The 19,484-nt window shown below is 44.1% G+C and overlaps 2 protein-coding genes across 7 annotated transcripts in view; one reads left to right on the top strand and one right to left on the bottom strand.

Moving 5' to 3' along the window:
• The window catches only part of BMX (BMX non-receptor tyrosine kinase), a 63,852-nt gene extending 55,579 nt beyond the window's left edge, over window positions 1-8,273 (bottom strand). Inside the window, exons 1-2 of one of the 3 annotated variants that reach the window (XM_037822654.1) lie at window positions 8,179-8,242; window positions 1,612-1,727 (exon numbers count right to left, since the gene is read on the bottom strand). In XM_037822654.1, coding sequence (XP_037678582.1) covers window positions 1,612-1,614 — 3 coding nt within the window. In that variant the 5' untranslated portion in view covers window positions 1,615-1,727; window positions 8,179-8,242. Of the gene's footprint in view, window positions 1-1,611; window positions 1,758-8,178 lie in introns of those variants that run through there. The other 2 variants (XM_037822656.1, XM_037822657.1) reach the window with 2 other exon arrangements.
• PIR (pirin) overlaps window positions 8,098-19,484 on the top strand; it is a 121,429-nt gene continuing 110,042 nt past the window's right edge. For 3 of the 4 annotated variants that reach the window (XR_005214671.1, XM_037822660.1, XM_037822659.1), the window contains exons 1-3: window positions 8,098-8,170; window positions 9,293-9,421; window positions 17,800-17,892. Coding sequence is in view for 3 of the 4 variants with exons in the window: in XM_037822660.1 (XP_037678588.1) it covers window positions 9,326-9,421; window positions 17,800-17,892 (189 nt within the window). In the remaining variant the exon portion in view is untranslated. Of the gene's footprint in view, window positions 8,171-8,331; window positions 8,451-9,292; window positions 9,422-17,799; window positions 17,893-19,484 lie in introns of those variants that run through there. The other variant, XM_037822658.1, reaches the window with a different exon arrangement.

Raw genomic sequence — 19,484 nt, 5'->3', positions numbered from 1 at the left:
GAGCTCAATCGTGCTTTGGGAGTGAAATTCATCTTCAATGCCTCCTGCTGGTTTTTTAAGCCCTTTCTTTTTTCAGCAACCGCTTTCCTTCCACCCTCCCCTCTGCTCAGGACACTCTCTCTGGGCACCTTCCTTAAAAGAAAAGCAAAAGTGGTATATTCATGTGCATATGAATAAACCCTGAGTTTGCTTATATAATAGACATTAGCTCAGGAATTAGAGGAAAAAAATTCTACAAAGTTTTTTTTTTTTTTTTTTTTTTTTTTGTAAATAATCCTTAGGCAATGCAGGTTGGTACTAACGAAAGCACAGAGCTTTGGTGGGTTCAAATCCCTGCTCTGTCTCTTTGCAACCTAGTGAGTTACTTAACCCTGCCTAACCTCAGCTTCCCTAACTGTAAAGGGAGTAAAAGAATAACCACCTCAAAGGTAATGAGGAGTCATGAGAAAATACCTAATAAAAGCACCTAATACCCTAGTAAATATTCTGGAAACATATGCCTCTTGCCCTCATCACCCATAGGCAAAGTTTAAAAAAAGACAATACCAAAGCTAAATAACAGAAGACAACAAAATGATCCTCCATGATAAAATTTCAGCCCCTATTTCCCTTCTCCCAGCTCTCGGGGGCAGGAGATAAAGGGGAGCAGCAAGACACTCTCAGGTATCCTCAGGTCAGCAACACCGGCTTCGTAGGTCTGGTAACTGGCTCTCCATCAGGGGACTAGTTACCTTAAAAGCAGGTTGAACCAACCCTCTTTGACTGTGTATTTGTGTCACCAGATTTCTCACGAATACCTGAATGTTACCCAAAGTCTAGTCCATGGACCGGCAGCATCAGTATCCCCTGGGAGCTCGTGAGAAATGCAGAATCTCAGGCCCCACTCCAGATCTCCTGAATCAGAATCTGCATTTTGGCGAGGCCCCCAGGTGATCCACATACACATTTGGACTTTGAGCAGCTGCGACCTAGACCACATTCTACTCGTACTACTTTTCAATCAAATGAAATCCTCCCAGTGCCCGAGAACTTCCAAAATGACATGGACACGAATGCAGTGGTATGGTTGACCTCTCTCCCATCTTTCGGTCTCCATTTAAAATATCTCCAAACTCTTGATTTTGCGAGACTTTAGGGCCCTCAGAACAAATATTTGTAGCTAAAATCACACCATAAAAACACATGCGAAGGAAAGAAGGCACGAAAAACATTTCTCTGTCTTTTCAGAAGCAGTTATGAAGCTAATATGAAAAGTCACGGCAGAGCAATGCCTCGAGAACAGTGTGGGGCAAATCAGAAGAGGACACGGCCCAAAGCCAGCCCAAGCTAGGGCACACACCCTCACAACTCCCCTGAGAGAGATTTTGAGCCAGGGCTGGATCTACAGGGAAACTACAGTCATTTAAGCCTTGGTGCCCCCAAATTACAAAGTCCCATAGCCCTGGAAGGAGCCCTAGCAATTTCCTAGTCATAATTTTGAGTTATTTTTTTCTTAAAGTGGGCACCCCTAAATTTTATCAACTTCAGGCCCTGCAGCCTGGCCCTGACCTATTTTGCAGTACGAATGACACGGCATAGCCACCGGCATAGCCACCGGCCACCAGTACCCACCATTTCCGCTCGTTCGGTCGCTGGTGCCCACCACGGTGAGGTTACTCTGGTCTTGCAAGAACACAGCACCAGCTTTCCCCCTTCGAGCCGCAGCGAATTGTCTCACATTTTCCCGGCTGCTGGGTCAGAAATGGCTACATTACTCAGGGGCCCCCAAAATGTTTATTGTCCTGCAGGGCCTTACACAATCCTACAGGAAACCACGCTCAACACTTAGCCAACACTTGTTGATCTGATTGAAAGCAGCAACAATGGAGACAAAAGCATATTTCATAAAGGCTCCAACTTTGATAACTGCACCTCCTGCCTTTCCCAAGCAGCTCTTGGGTATGTGTGATAACCCTGTCTTTGTTTATAGAGCTCTGCCCTGGAAAGGACAAGAAAATATCTCAGCCAAACCTCACTTCTGACGCGGACTTCTCTCACATGAGTCAGGAAACCATTAGGTAATGCCAAAGCGCACAGAGAATAAGCAATGAAAACTTCAACTCAACACTTGGACAAAGGGAGGCCTGAGAACATATGGGAGAGAACAACTGATACAACCCAAAAGGAGCACATTACTGCAGCTTAAATTATTCAGAAATCCAGAAATGGAAGAGAAATCCATTTTTGTCAACGTATCATGCACCAAGATTGTAAAGTAAAGGTGTGATTGTCACTTGACATCATGACACATTGCCAACTTTTGGCCTTGCTCATTCCATCATTTTCTCTGGTGCACACTGGCTGGTCCCATATAATAAAGCACATGACGTACTTTAGGCTCTGCTAGTGACAACCAAGAAAAGCAATCATCCTTCTGGCCTGTGTAGACACACTGCATTCATTTATAAATTGTTGGACTCTATTTGTAGTCACAACACAGTTATGGTGTGATGAAGTTGTTGGTTAGCTACTGACTTACAAAGAGTGAACAGAAGATTAGCATCTTTTCTGTTCATTCATTCAGTCAACTTTTATTGAGAACCTGCCATTTGCCAGGTATTCTGTTAGGGGTTAGAGATACAAAAGTAAGCAGAACACGGGCAGCCCACGACTTGGGGTATTTATGTCTCATGGGGGGAATATGGGCATGTAAAGTTTTAATTACAATAGGGTATGTGGAAAATGACTCGCAAGGATGAGAGAGGTTTTTAATATTTCCAGCTGGAAACTAGAATTTGGTGAAGGACAAGGAGTCCTTCAGAAGAATTCAAAAGAGGGTAGACTGCACCCGGAGAGCAAATAAAAGTCGTTTCATGGATTCCAAATAGTTCTCCCTCCTCTAGGGATAAAACAGGCTATCATTCGAGAAACAGAGTAACAGTGGCACAGCCACCTGGCCAAATAAGTTAATTCTGCCTCCTGCTAACTGACCTTCTTTCCCACAGGGCAGTTTGTATTCACTCTACTGCTTAAATATGGTAACATGCAAAAGATCAATTCTAAAAGAAAACGTAAATTTAGGGGGGAAAAGGAGAGCTGGTATACTCTTGAAACACCTGCACAGACTCTCGGAATTCCCGTCTCTTCTTGGGGCTAAAAACACTAGAGGGCGGCTGGAAGGAGTGGTTTCCTTTAAGTGGAAATGTCACCGATTTATTTATTTATTCTACCATTAACTTCCTCTGCTACTTCTCCTGAACCTCTCCTTGGCTCTGTAGTTTCCCTACCTTTAGTTAAATTCTAACTCTGTATGGCAACCTTCTGTTTCTGATTATGTGATTTAATTTGCTTGAATTATAGTCCGCCTTGTCACCTCTTCTCAGTGAGACCCTCAGGAATTTTCTCCAAAGCGTATTCACACAAGCCGTTGGCAGGAAACAAGCTTCTGTAGGGGCGCAGCATGGGATGACGTGACTTCAGGATGTGAACAAGCTTGTTCAGTGGGAGAAGTAGTATTTAGATTTTTCAAATAAGAAAGAACCTGGTAGGATCCATTGTGGGGGGGAAGGGTGGGGAGGGGGAGACATGGAGAGGTTGAAGGGGAGAGGGAGAGGCAGATCGGCTTTGTGGCTGAGCTATTTTTCTCTCACTTTAAAAAAATCATTTGACTCATGACTTTAACACTATACATGGTTATGCTTCCAAATTGCAGCCAGGAACTTTCTGCTGACTTTCAAGCTCATATCCAACTGTCAACTTGTCCATCTCTACTTGGTATATAATTTAACATGTCTAAAGCCAACGTCCTGATTAATCCTTCAAACTAGCTCCTCCCATTGTCTTCCCCTTCTCAACTAATAGCAACTCCATCCCTCCAGTTGCTCAGGCCAAAGAATGTGGAATCACCCTTGGTTTTTGTCCTTCTCTCACACCCACCATCCGATCCTTCAGGAAATGTGCTTAATCCTACCTTCAAAATATACCTTGCATTTGGCCACGCCTCCCCACCTCTACTGCGACCTCGCCACGTGGCCACTACTCCTCTCCTATCACACCGCACTTGCTTGCCGGCTGCTCTCCCCGCTTCCACTCGCGCCCCCTGCAGTCTAGTTTCCACCAAGTGGCCAGAGCGATTCTTCAGGATGTAAGTCAGACGGCATCACTCCTCCAGTCTGAACTGTCCAATGGTCCCCTCTTCTGATCTGCGATTACTGTCTCTAAGATCGCCTCACAATTCTTCTACTAAAACTGGTCTCCTTGCTACTCCTGCAATATTTTGAGCACCATCTGCCCCAGGGCCTCTCCATGGGCGGTTTCCTCTGTTTGACAAACGGCCCCAGATAACTGCCTGGCTCATTTCCTCAGCTCCAGGCTCCACTTCAAATGGCACTTTTGCACTGAGCCCTACCCTGCCCATCGCGTCTAATCCTATAACTTCACCCCACCCAGCACTCCCAACCTCCCTTGCTCAACTCTACTTTTTTCCCCCCATAGCACTCATCACCTTATAACCTACTTATGTATTACCTTTAGTTTCTGTCCCTCCTCACTAGGGCTTCAAAACCTTTTCTGCAGCCAGAGTTTTCTCCATGAGTGTCTCTTCTCTGGGGGGCATCATCTGTCACCTCCTGCATTTATTCCTTCTGGTGCTAAAACAATTTGCTTGGAGGTTGGGACCTAAGGTAGCTCATTCACAGTCTGGAATTTGAGGCTAACGTGTCACCTCTCCTAAAGGTGCTGGTGCATTAAACTTCAGTTTCAAGCTTGAAACAAATGGCATTGTTCCTGAGGAAAGGAGAAGGGCGAGTTGGTGTGCAGGTAGACAAAGCAAGGTTATGATCACCTTTCCTGACACCTAGGAAACTTTTACAAAGACTGTTGGCATTTTAGCAATTTGACTCCTACCTTTTAGGGGGAGGGAGATAAGGATTTGGGGTCTAGGTGAAGTTGACAAATTGCGACCTCCGTCGATTTTTTGTAAATAAAGTTTCACTGGAACACAGCCATGCCCTTTTGTTACATACCGTCCGTGGCTGCTTCTGTGCCACAAAGGCAGAGTCGCATAGTGGCAACAGGGACTGTGTGGCCCACAGAGCCAGAAACATTTACTCTCTGCCCTTATGGAAACCGCTGGCCGGCCCATGCCCGAGGAGAATCATGCCAGCTCTTGAAAGTGACCAAGTGGCCTGGAATTTAGCTCAACAGCTCAATTCAACACTCACTGAATTAAACCTTGTATAAGATGCCAGTGTTGGAATCAAGGGAAGGAGGCACGGGGTGGGGGGTGAGGGGCTGGTTCTTTATGGAACTCCTCCAGCCCTGATTCCCACTTTGATTCAAATTATTTTTTTCCCCAAATTTTATCATGAAAATTTTCAAACTCCAGAAAAGTTAAAAGAATTGTGCAGGGACAACCCACACACCACCATCTAAATTCTCCAGTTAACACTTTTACTATATTTGCTTTATTATGTACCTATCCATTTAGCCATCTATCTATCCAGCAATCCCCCTTATTATTACTATTACTATTATTGTTATTACTTGTAGAAGCCAAAGTTGCAGACATCAGTTCACTTCATTCATAAATACTTCAGCATCCATAACAATTTCTAAATTAGTTTTTGTATTTTAACTTCAATACCGTGATCTCGAAAGCAGCCTTCATTTGGCCAGAAGATGCAACCTTACAAAAAGCTGAAAACTGAGAAAGGTTATCAGGGGAATTGAGGCAAGTATCAGGGGAATAGTTCACCTAAATTCTCCCCTTCCCTGGTTCAGGGATGAATCAGCCTTTCAGTGCAAAGAACGTTTGGCTTGTAATGAATTCTAGGAAAGTTCTATGGCTCAAGAGCTCTTCTTTCCTGGGGCGCTGCCAAAAACCCTCAAGAAAGATGGAGTGGGACACAGTTGTGAGTGTCACATAATGGTTCAGCACATGTAGCTTCTGAGTCAGAACCCTGGTTGATGGAACAGACAGGGTCTTGGTCTTGGCAAACTGCTCTCCCGGGGGCGGAAATGGGTGTCACATGTACCCCATCTTTTTCTGGCTATATTTGGATATTCTCAACCACCCAGTACATTAATGGCCTTCACAAACCGGTGTTTACAAAATAATCAGTCCCTGACTTGGAGCCAGTTGATTTCCTAGGTTCAGTGAGCCTGAATCCCTAATATGAACTATTCACATAATGAATAGCAGTTGCAGTATCCTGGGAGGCAAATTATCCAAACCTGGCCTATCGGCAAGAAAGAATTTTTGAGTTGACCACTTGAAGAAGAAAAAAGAATTGCAGATAATGGAATGTACCAGTTGTCCAGAAATTTTATATTTCTATAAAATATATCTTTGAAAAGAAAGTCAATAGGTCATATGACAGGAAAATAAAACTTTTGTACATGAAAGAATCAAATGAAATATTTTGATAATGTGGGTGTCTTTAAAGCTAATAACTGCATTATTTGGAACGTTATAGGGAAAGCTTCGTTGGTTGTCAGATAAGTGTGGATTTTTCTCTGTTTCCCAAGATTCCAAAGGCACTTGATGGTCTGTCTACACCCTCTTAAATCCAGCTGCCTGCTCAGCATCTCCACCTGGGTGTCCAAAGACAGTGTGACAAGTGATCCAAGGTCAAGGTACAGGGTCACATCTCTCATTGCAAAAGTGGATCCTGTTTGGCAAAACCGTGACACGCCCCCTATCTATTTGCAAAAGTTCTCCCACCTCCCACTTTTGTTTTCCCCCATTTTAAGCCTTTTAGGCTTCCAGGCCTGTTCATTTTTCCTGCAGGGGATTGCAAACAGAATTTCTGGCTTTGCCCTGACAAAGCAGACCCCGATTTAGCCTCTCAAAGACAAGGGAGGGAAACTTACTCTCTCCTATTTCCACTGCAGAGCCGGAGGGAATTCTGAGGCCAAGAGCAGGTTCTCATAAGGTATTAAACTGAAAGCATCTCCAAGAATATGGCAAGTCCAGTATAGACAGGTAAAAAATGTCCAGCTAAGCCATAACCGTGTTTTCTTTCATTATGAAGCTGTCCTTGTAAATGCTACTTACAATACCTATACTCCGGAGGTTATTGCCGTGGCATTTAATCTCTAAAGTGTAACTTAATAATTGATTTGATGGCTTGGTTGCCCTGAAAATAAGATTTAAATGGGCACATCTGCTTTCGGTAAGGAAAAATATTCCGAAAAGTTTTTCATTTGCCTGGAGAGCTTTGAAAATCCACCTCTTTTTCCTTCATGCCTAAAGGCATATTTTCCAGTTATTTAGTATCATGAAACAAACCACCCCACAACTGAGGGGCTTGGAGCAGTCATTTTATTTGCCCACAATTCTCTGGGCCAGGAAGTTGGGAAGGACGCGGTTGGGAGTTCAAACCTCATCCTCGTGGCGTCATCAGCCGGGGCAGACAGGGCTGGAGGATCCACTTCCAAGATGGTTTCTTCGTCTATATGTGCACCTGACTGGAGTGAGTCTTCTCTAAGGTGGGAACAAAAATGTCTTGTCCCCCTCGGCAAATTCTAAATGGTGCAAGCAGGCAGTCCGTTAATGTAACACACGATCCTATAGTGTGCTTGGTGCTTGAGCAACCCTGTGGGGTTGCTCCCATTATTATCACCCTCATCTTCATTTTACAGACGAGGAACCGGAGGCACAGAAAGGCTGAGCTACCTGGCCCAGGACGCACAGCTAACAACGGTGGAGGCAGGATTCGCACCCATGCAGTCGAGCTCCGGGGCTGGGCGACAAGCAGAGTCCACTTAAGGCCAGGTTTCGCCATGGGGTCGTGTTGGGGCCTTCGCCTTGATCAGAGCCGCTGCCTGGCCCACGCGCCCCTCCCGGAGCCCGGTGCGCCCCCCAAATGCCCGGGCGCGCATCTCTCGGGCCTGGTGGGGGGAGGGGGGCCCTGGGGGGAAGGGCGCCGAGGCCAGAGGGCGGCCGAGCTGGCGGGGAGAGGCGGGGGGGGGGGCGGAGGGGGCGGAGTGTAAACCAGGGGGCGTCGCCCCCGCCCCGGGCCCGCGAGCCCCAGAACCGCTGAGTCACGGTGAGGCAGCTGGATCTGCGCCCTGCGCACCCGCCGCGGCGCACTCCGCGACTCCCGCCACCCCGCCGCCCCGCCGCCGCGGAGACTCCAGGTGCCGCCGCAGAGAACCACCCCCCCCCCCAAGCCGCCCCGGCCGCCGCGTGAGTACCTGGGGCGCCCCGAGCCGGGAGCCTGCACCTGCGCGGGGGGCCCTGGGGGTCGCGGTGGGGATGCTGGCGTCTGGTTTGCGGGCTTCCTGCCTCCCCCAGCCCGCTCTCCGCCTCCTAGGGGAGACGACGAGAGATGCTTAGTGAAATTTGGTGGAAGTTGTAGGAGGATCTTTCCCTCTTGCAAAGCCCCGAGATTATTCTGTACCTCAGTCGTCGTTTACATGCAGAGACTTTAATTGTAGGAGTCTGGAAGGACCCAGAAATAGTCCAGGTAGGGGTCGGATACTTCGTAGTTGCTCGAATGTAAGTGATGCAGCCCCGTTTTAGAATGAGCCTTGACCAACCAGGGGGTATTGTCAGGTAGAGCCCCTCTGAATAGCAGCAGCTAACATTCGCGTAGCCCTAACCGCACCCCTTGGAGGTAGGCAGTCTTGTGATCCCTGTTTTACAGACGAGAAAACGGCGGCACAGAGAGGCTTAGCAATTGACCATAGATCACACAGCTGGTTTAGGGCAAAGCAAACCGGGGCTATCTGCCCCAGAGTCTGGCTTCTTGCTAAAGCACCTCTCTTGATGTCAGAAGGAATCTTTGACTGTTTGAAGGAATTGGTTATATTTAGTTTGAAAAAGAGATTTGGGGAGGGGCGTCTCTGTCCACCACCACTTGAAGTGGAAAAGGGATTCTGCTTGTCCTGTCGTGGTCCATTGGGTAGAGCTTAGATCCCTGAAGAGGAAGCACTTGAATAATAAATACGGGTCTAGACTGGTCCTGCAGTGCTTTGGTCCAGATGCACTGGCAAGGGTGACCCCTCCATGAGTTGCCTGCAGTCTAGAAGCCTTCGTGAGAAAGCTCAAAGATTCCTTGCCAGAAGAGTTGGCCCTGAAATTCAGGGATAGATCGATCCCTTCCAAAGCCGAGATCTTTGGCACATCCTAGTGGCAAGAGTCGTGGGCCTCTTGGTTTTGGTCCATGTTCCTTATGTCCCTGCAACAAAACTCCCATCTCTTTAAGTCTCCTAACCCGGGTCCTTTGTTTTTTGCTCCTTGGATGCTCCCTCCTACATGACGTCTCCTTTTTTTGTTGTCCCTCCGTTGCCCCTCCATCCTCTACAGCTCAGCATCAGAACGCTCTCTGCAGACTTGGACATGGGGTCCTCCAAGAAGGTTACCCTCTCAGTGCTCAGCCGGGAGCAGTCGGAAGGGGTTGGGGCACGGGTCCGCAGGAGCATCGGCAGACCCGAGGTACGCTGTTTGCGCCGCTGCGTGGTGCTTTCTTTGTGGAAGAGACTGGCGGATGCCGAGGGGGGTCTTGGGGAGAGAGGGCCCAGACGGTCGTGAGCTGCCCAGTGGAGCACCACAGGGGCCTACTCTAAACCTAGCCATGGGGGCCCCACATGGACCAGCCTCAGCACCCAGCGGGATTTCTGTTATGTGAGGACAGACGGCCTGGGCAGAAGGTGCCGCTGAGCTTCGTGACTCGAGTGTCTCGGCTCCTCTGTGCCCACCCAAGTCCTCCCCTGGGTTGACTGGCTGTCTGCTTCAGCACATAGGTCTCCAAACATGCCCACCCGGTGGCCTCCAGGTCTCCATGTCCGCAGTTTAAGTGAATAGGGAGTAACTCTGGATTCCAAGTCCAAATTCCAAGAAAGAGACTATCTCTACCTAGGGCACATCTCCACCTTTGGGCAATCAGCTATTACAGGGATTTGGATTCTAGAAAGACGACTGGGACGCAGCCTCTGTTGGAGAGGGGGTGGCTGGGGGACTGGCTCTCAGGGGAGGCCACTGCAGGTTAGGTAGATGTTTTTCAACATTTGAGAACTCCTTCATTTGAATAATACGTGAGACTTGGAACTTGTGGAAAAGAAAATCATCTATTGACCAAAAGATATCAAGATGGTGGGCATAGCCCAGGGAAGACAGCGCCAAGTACCATATTAGATTCCAAATAAATATTTTTGAACAAAGGATGAAATACATTAAAGAAATGGATTCCATTTTGAAAAGTGAGGCTGGTTTGCCATCTTTTTAAATTCTGCTTGGGTATTCTCATACTACTTTGTTTCTAGACCTGAGCTTTATGCCACCCATTTCATAAGAGTTACTGTCTCCTCTTTTTTATACATATTAAAAAAAACTTCTAGAAGTGTCTGTTGGGTTATTAGAAACTGGGTTTCCTTGGTGAGCACTGCTCTACATTGTTGATAGATTGAGTTGATGGATTGAATGTTGCCCTACATTGTTGACTGAGAGAACTGTGCCAACCCAACAACACATCAGCTCCACTGGGCTGCCCCTGGCTGTGCCACTGCCACTTCTCTTTCACCATTGGCTTCTTATTTGCCCAGGAATGTTTTGAGATCCATCAAACATTGTTTTCCAAAGGATACAGGCAAACAGAATTATTCTAATGGCTAAACGCATGGTGGATGTCGGGCCGCCTCACTAACAGAACAGTCGTAAAGAATTCTGAGACCCCAAAATTGCCAGTCAACCCGCTGTTGTCTGTTGAGGGTAGCTAATACTTTAATTAGTCCATCTGTTAGGAGGGCATCTGCTGAGGGGTTCTTAATTTGATTTTGTCCCGTGATCCGTTTGATAGTATGGTGAAACCTGTTAATTCCTTCTCAGAATAATATTTTTAAATGCATAAACTACACTGAATTACACAGGAAAACTTCTATACTGAAATGTGGCTAACAAAAATATTAGGAAACAAATTGGTAAACTGGTAATTTTACATTCAGTAACAAGACATGGCAGCAGTTCTTATAACTACCTGATTTCAAAGCCATGAGGAACCCGGACAATATTTCAATGTACTTGTGACAACTGTAATACGTTACGAAAATAGCTTTGATTTCTATTGGTGACAAAGTCCCAGGTACTGGTCATTTACTGTGGTTTGTTGAATTCATTCATAAGCAAAGGAAATGTTAAATTTCAGTTAGAAGTTGGTGAAAATGAAGATGTAATTTTTCCCCACCCAAATCTACAACCTGTACCCCCCCCCCCCGCCCCCATTGACTTCTATCCACTATCCCCGTTAAGAGTCCCTGGCTGAAGACCCGTGTTTTAAAGACCATATTCTACTATTTCAGAGCATCTTCCATGTCCTAGGTAGGCCTCCATGCCAAGGAAACGAGAAATGGATAGGACTCCTTCCTAACTCCATCTACCTGGTTTAATTTCTATTAAGACCCTATTTTGTCTCCATGTAATTGTATATTTTACATCACAGGGATTATACAGAATAAGGAATTTGGGGTCCTGGTTTTTTCATTTAACATGATAGCATCAGTACTTCCCATGTTACTATAAATTCTTCGTAAACATTTTATTAGCTATGCAATATTCCGTTGTATGGGCATACCATTTTTCTCTTATTCATGGCCCAATTTTTGACCATGTAGGTTGTTACCATGTTTTCCAGAAAGAGACCCCTACACCTCCCATCAGCAGAGAATGAAAGTATCTCTCTAACTTCAAGGAGGTTACTTTTCAAAATCTCTACAGCAAGGTTTGTGCCTCTGAAGAAACATCTCATAAATCCTGGACCTCAAAGCTGTTTTAGTGTTAGCGGCCACATGTGATTGGTAAACATGGAGGTAGAATTTACAGTGCTGCCACTCTCTGTGATGAACTAGGGGAAGAGATGAGGTGGGGCTGGCTGACACCCATCCTTGCAGTACACATGGGCCCGGCCACCCAGGCTGGAATTTGAATGGCTTCCTAGCATGGTATTGGGGTGGTGGTGATGGTGGTGCGTTGTCTGTGTTCCCGGCAAGAAGGGAACTCCCCACTCAGCTGGTTTGCCTCTCTTCCCATTCCCTCTTCCACCAGACATTCCTGGGTGGATAGCGATTTTCCTTGGACCATTCTTATTGTTCTTCTTTTTATTATGGAGAATTTCAAACATACAAAAGCAGAGAAAATAGTATAATTGATCCCCGTGTACCCATCACCCAGGATCACAGTGATAAACTCACAGGCAATCTACACCCCAATTCATTTTTCCCCTCAAAGTATTTGAAGTGAATCCCAGCCATTATGTCGTTTTATTTAGAAATATTTCAGGTTTTGTCTCTAAAAAGATAAGAACCTCAAATATACATATGTGTGGTGGCTATATATATATACCACTGCACCATGAATACACCTAAAAAATACAAGAATTCCTTACTGTCATCTAACAGCTGTGCTTGGTTTTGGTCCCGGTTGACGTAGCCTCTGTAGATGGCGTGCTCCATTATCAGGGTGTCTAGATAATGAATCAAAGCCGAGGGGCATAAAGTCCCAGCTCATGGCCACCCAAGGCCATATGTATCTGGAGCTCAGTTTGGGCTCGTTGCTGGCAATTTCCATCTCCCTTTTCATTGTTACCCCCAGACCCCAGTCTAGAGGCTGGGAGGTAGTCCAGCCAAGGTGAGCTCCTGGAGTCCACCTTGAAGAGCTTCTTCCTTCCGCTTCTGCTATACTGTCTTGCTGTAGGCTGGCCTTTTGGAGGGGTACTGGAGGAGGCCGCTCACACCTGACTCTGGACTGCTGCCACTGGCAGAAGGGCCCTTATATCAGTTAGGATTAGGCTCAACTGTGTGCAGCAGAAATCCTCCAGAACCTTGGTGAACATAGGCAGGGTTTCATGGATCTCTTTTGGGAAGCCCCAAAAGCGGCAGGCCACAGTGAGCCTGGAGGCTACATACTTACCAGAGATCCACACTCATTCTAGCCAGTGCATCACCTCATGGTTCAAGACAGCTGCTGGGGCACAGCAGAAAGGGGGAAATGGAGAAAAGCAGCAGGGTACACTTCAGCTCACTCTCCTCCTTTTATAAGGAATTTTCCTAAAAATCTTACCCCCAAACATCCACAGTACATCTCATTAGCCAGATTTAGTCATAGGGCCACACTGACTGCAGCAGAGGCTAGGGGCCTAACATGAGTACCACTAGGACATTTTGTGGTGTACCTTCTATGCACACAGGCTTAATCTAGCGTCAGTGGGGCATACAAAAGCATAGTATTGGCCCTGTCACCAAGGAGCTGACATTCCTGGTAGCCTCTTCCTGTGCCTCCTGATTTGAATACAAGGCCGGGCTGCCGTAGCTTTATTGTGGGAGTGCCACATACCTGAGGAGTGGTGGCCACAGGTTTTGGCTGGCCTTCCCAGGAGATCAAAAGAAATAGCCTCGAAGCCGTCACTTGAATTTGGCAGCTAAAAGATTTGGAAGTGTTTGAAGGAAAGGCAAATCTCATGTGTTCAAAAAATTTAAAAGATTATCAGTTGAATACGTAGGGACAGAAAGATGTGGATGAGTTGGGGACTGAGTCAAAACATTTTAGAAAAGCAGAGGTCTCATAAAAATCAGATCTTGTCTACAGATAACACATTTTTTTTTATAACTTGTTGTTGAGCACTTGCTATTGGGAACTTTGACAGTGACTAATACCCAGCCCTGGAAAGAACACTTTATTTAGTGTAACAGTCTAATGCAAGAAACGCTTGCTTGTTGGAAGAAGAGTGTCTCTTACACATCTTTGCCATCCCCTGGCCAGAGAAACAGTTCATCCCTTTGACTCTTGCCTCAACAAGCCCCCCTGACTTCTGCAGTCTTTTCCTAGGGCTGGATGCCTGCCTTCTGTGCATGGGTGTCATTGATTAGTGATCAGAAGGCTCGAATGTGTGATCAGTATGTGACAAATAGTACTTTCTGAACAATGAATGACTGTTGTTTTGTGGGTGGTGGATGGTGATGATGGCGGGAGTAGGAAGAAAGAACCTCTTGCTTTTCACACTTCATTTCACGGCAGGATATATCGGCTCATATGGAATTCCTTGATACCAAGGATCAATAAGTATTTCTTTATCTCATCTATACCAACATCCTGATGCCATAGAACCACAACAGTGTAAAGCTGAAATGCCATTTTAGAGCCCCAAACCCTCTGCTTTGCGCTGGGGGAAATGGTGGGTCAGAGATGTAGAGGGCAGGTGTGGTGTAACAGATGGGGACCCACTTGTGTAGCACCTGCAGTTTTCAGGCTCTGGACCAGGTGCTCTACATTCGTTTCCAATCTTTATCATCCTGCAAGGTGTATATTTATCCTGTGAGAAGAAAAAAAAAGGAGTATTGAGGTGTGAGAATTCCCAACCTCTCCTCCTCCCAACCCCAGCTCCATTTCTGGGCCTTTGTTGAGCTAAAATGGAATAATGAGCAACAGGGTAAAATGGAAAGGACCCAAGCCTTGCTTAGTTGATTTTCACTGAAAAGGGCAATGTTACTGGCAGAAGAGAAGAGAGTAAATTTAGAAGGTGAGAGGAGAGGAAGAGAAAAGTGAAGAGCTGTCTCCAGAGGATTTGGGGAGATCTGAAGAGGTAGAGTAAGAGAAATTGAAAACGTTGGAGACTTGTATGGAGATGGTTAAGGTGAATTGGAGACTTATCTTCAAAGTGAAGCCCTTTTTGAAAATTTTGAGAGGATTCAAGAATATTTGAATTGTTTCTCAGTGACAAATTTTTGATATTAGACTGGATGACACACCGTGCTGATGTGGGTTACAAAGTGGCCCGGCTTTATATGGGTTACATTTTAAACTGAAGGAACTGCAACTTGCTTAGGTTAAATAACTTGCACCAGTTTGTTGAATTTATAAATATATGTCTCTGTGTGTGTATTTTTGTCAAAGAAAGTGAAAAAAAGAGAGACAAAACCAGAGACAAAGAGAAGAGATTTTGGTACTTTCACTTTTAGCAATATGGCAAAGTAGACACCCTGAAATGAATGAACGAATGAATGAATAATTTTAAGAAAATTAATTAGCTGAGCTGGCAAGAAATGAGAAATTCTTCAAGTCCAAAATAATGAAAAAGAAGGAGTAGAAAATTGGAACGGTTTCATAACCACTAGAGTAATTGAATCAGTATTTGAAAAATCCGTCACAAAGGCAACAGGTGCAGATGATTTTACAGGCAAGTTTTTACCAAATATTTAAGACATAGATAATTCCAATATCATACAAACTCTCCAGTGGATAAAACCAGAGAAAATGCCCCTGAAATCATTTTATGAAGCTGATGTCACCTTGCTATCAAGACCAGACAAGGACAGTAAGCGAGAGGATAATTACAGGCCAAACTCATTTATAAGCATTTTTCAAGGATCAAAAACAAAATATTAACTAACTAAATACAGCAAAGTGTAAAAAAAGATACGTTAATGTAGCATGATCAAGTTTGGATTATCTGTGGGGAGAAAATTTGGTTTCATGTTACAAAATCTGTTTATGTAATATACCAACATTAAGAGATTAAAGGAGGAAAAAAAGCTTGTAATTATATCAGTAGATACAGAAAAATGATTCAATAAAACTCAACATCCATTTATGTTTTTAAAATCCTTAAAAGAAAAACAACTAGAAATAGAAGAGAAATCCCTTAATTTGATAAAGGGAATCAATAGACAGTTCAGATTAAGCAACCTTGTTACTGGTGAAGCTTTAAAAGCAGTCTTCGTAAAGTCAGGGATAAGACAAGGATGTGTGCCACCATCATTTCTACTCAACACTGTTGTCTAGATCCTCGCTTGCAAAAGAAAAAGTGCGAGGACTGGTGATAAAGGAAAAAACGGTATTATTTGCTGATCTGTGTGGGTTGGAATATTACTCCCAAATGTACACCTCACCCATTTTTAGGTGCATTACCCAGGAGACCCACAGGGAAGGCTTAAGTGCACGTCTCACTGACTGGGTGCGGCCATGTCACATGCTTTGGCCAGTGTGACACGTTAATGTGCATGCGTGATTGCCGGCCTGGGCTCTCTTTTGCTCCTGCCCTTGGCTTTGAGAACAGCCTGCCTTAGATAGTGACCCCTCTTTTAGCTTGGGTCCCAGAAGAAGAAGACATATAGAGGCCAGCCAAGCCCAGCCAAGCCCGCAAAACTGCAGCCTGCCACAGCTTAATGTAATGCAGACCAAAAAATAAATGGTTTTTGTGAAGTCTTGGGCAAAAGCTGCTGAATACACTGGTGATGTGAAGCTGCAGACAAATTGTTAAAATTACTAAGAGGTTAGCAATGTTCACAATTGTCTTTCTAGCCACATTTCTAAACCTTAGCAGCAAACTGTTCAAAAATCTTATTTAAAAATACTGTTTATGAAACCATTAAAAAAGTATGTTAGCTCGAAAAAATATTTTTAAAACATGCCGGACTTTTATGGAGAAAATTATAAATCCTCATGGAAAGACGTTGCAGAAGACCTAAATAAATGGAGATAACCATGCTTGTGAATAGGAAAGCTCAATATTATATAGATGTCAATTCTTCCTAAGTTATTCCACAGATTCAAAGCAATTCCAATCAAAAGTCCAACATTTTTGCTTATAAAGTTTAACAAAATTTCTAAAATTTGTTTCAAAGAATAAATGGCCAGGAATAACAAAGACACTCATAAAGATATGCCGACAACAGCCAGATCTGTTTCTAGCTCTCATTTGAACTTGAGACTTCCCTTTAGTTGCCTTCTAGCCTTTACACCATATAATGGACACTGAGTATTAATGGTTCTATTTATACAGATAATAATTATATCGAGATCTCAAACTCAACATGATCTAAAATGAAGTCACCATGGCAACATCAGGGCTGCTGCTTCTATTATGTACTTTGTCCTGTCAAAGGGCCCTACCAACCACCAGGCTCCAGAGCTAGAAATTTCGAAGTCATTTAATACTCTTCCTTCTTGTCTCATAAATGTCTACCCAGTTGCTCAACCATTCACTGCTGCCATTGCCTTAGTCCTGGCCTTTGTCCTTGGCCTTCTAAATAGACTTTTTGTCTCCTGTTTCTTCCTTTTCTAAACCATTTTCCCCATGTGTGAGAGAGCGAGCTTTCTAAATCTTGATCATCCCACCTTCCCCTCACCCCCTCCCCGATTAAAACCCATAACCTTCAGGATAAAATCCAATTGCAATCTCCTTTAAGATTTGGCCTCTATCCTCCGACCATCTGTCATTATAATTCTATTTGTGTCTTTTGCCTCAATATAGTAGCTTCCTTGCAGTTCTTCAAACACACCAAGCTGTTCCTCTGCTCTTCTGCTTGGAATATGCTTCCCTCCCCTTCTCGCTCTTTTACCTGATTAATTCTTGTATGTACTTCGAGACCCAGCTCAGACCTCCCTGATAGAGCTTTCCCTAATCTCACCCCACTCTTATATGTGTTAAGTTGTCATCTTTCAGAGCATTTATCATACTGCAAAAAATTTATTTTCTAGTCTGTTCCCCCATTAGCTTATGATTAGGATACGGACTGTAGCTTGTTTGTGTTTGGCTGTTTCGATCACAGATGATCATGATTGTTTGCCAACTCCTAGTGCTTCTCATAAAATTTCAACTCCGTAACGTAATCAGTGAATCCCTGTTTGTGTGTGTGTGTGTGTGTGTGTGTGTATGTGTATGCATGCATGGTGTGTGTGCATGTGTAAGGAGGTCGTTTCATGAAAGCAATTTTCATTGCAAAGTTGCTCATTGGCTATGTGGTTTTCAGTAAGTTTTACAATGTAGCTCCCAGTAGCATGACTTAAAAGTGTGTCTAATATGCTGAATTGCATTTTTATTCCAGTTAGAAAATTTGGATCCATTTTTACTGTTTGACGAATTCAAAGGCGGTAGACCAGGAGGATTTCCCGATCACCCACATCGAGGTTTTGAAACAGTAAGTAAAATAATTTAATGACAAAAGTATGTATTTAAAAACTTGCCTCTGTTCTTAAATTTAATAATCATTTCTAATAGAAAATTCAGTTTTAGGAGCAATAAATAATAGGCTAAAATTAATTTATGATTTGCTGGCTATAGACTGGCTATTATAGAATTTTAATACCTATTTTTAATGAAGTATGCTCCAATTTATTCACTATTTTTAATATTCTGTGAATTCGTGCCACTGGAGAAACTCCTATTTGAGTAGTCAAGAGAGAGCAATAATTGGCTTCTTAAAATATTTATATAATTAAAATAACTTACTGAAGATCGAAGGAACTATTTCAGATGTGATTAAAATAACTTCATGTAGAAAAACTTTCTGTAAGAAATTAAAAATAATTTTATGTAGTTTTTGGGTAAGAGTATTTAGAACTTTTTTTTTTTTTTTTTTTTTTTTTTAAATCATCATTTTATTGAGATATATTCACATACCACGCAGTCATACAAAACAAATTGTACTTTCGATTGTTTACAGTACCATTACATAGTTGTACATTCATCACCTAAATCAATCCCTGACACCTTCATTAGCGCACACACAAAAATAACAAGAATAATAATTAGAGTGAAAAAGAGCAATTGAAGTAAAAAAGAACACTAGGTACCTTTGTCTGTTTGTTTGCTTCCCCTACTTTTCTACACATCCATCCATAAACTAGACAAAGTGGAGTTTGGTCCTTATGGCATTCCCAATCCCACTGTCACCCCTCATAAGCTACATTTTTATACAACTGTCTTCGAGATTCATGGGTTCTGGGTTGTAGTTTAATAGTTTCAGGTATCCACCACCAGCTACCCCAATTCTTTAGAACCTAAAAAAGGTTGTCTAAAGTGTGCGTAAGAGTGCCCACCAGAGTGATCTCTCGGCTCGTTTTGGAATCTCTCTGCCACTGAAGCTTATTTCATTTCCTTTCACATCCCCCTTTTGGTCAAGAAGATGTTCTCCATCCCACGATGCCGGGTCTACATTCCTCCCCGGGAGTCATATTCCACGTTGCCAGGGAGATTCACTTCCCTGGGTGTCTGATCCCACGTAGCGGGGAGGGCAGTGATTTCACCTTTCAAGTTGGCTTAGCCAGAGAGAGAGGGCCACATCTGAGCAACAAAGAGGCATTCAGGAGGAGACTCTTAGGCACAAATACAGGGAGGCCTAGCCTCTCCTTTGCAGCAACCGTCTTCCCAAGGGTAAAACCTATGGTAGAGGGCTCAACCCATCAAACCACCAGTCCCCCACGTCTGCGGTCATGCCAGCAACCATGGAGGCGGGGCAGGCGAATACCCCTGCACTCTCCACAGGCTCCTCAAGGGGGCACCACAACTTTTTTTTTTTTTTTTTCCTTGTTTGTCTTTTTTCTTTTCTTTTTTTTTTTTTTTAACTTTCCCTTCTTTTTTCAAATCAACTGTATGAAAAAAAAAGTTAAAAAGAAAACCAACATACAATAAAAAAACATTTCAAAGAGACCATAGCAAGGGAGTAAGAAAAAGACAACTAACCTAAGATAACTGCTTAACTTCCAACATGTTCCTACTTTACCCCAAGAA

Source organism: Choloepus didactylus, chromosome X (genome assembly GCF_015220235.1).
Source record: "Choloepus didactylus isolate mChoDid1 chromosome X, mChoDid1.pri, whole genome shotgun sequence".
In the NCBI taxonomy this organism is placed as follows: domain Eukaryota; kingdom Metazoa; phylum Chordata; class Mammalia; order Pilosa; family Megalonychidae; genus Choloepus; species Choloepus didactylus.
Note: the sequence above shows the minus strand (reverse complement) of the source record. Positions and strands in the feature narration are given on the sequence as shown.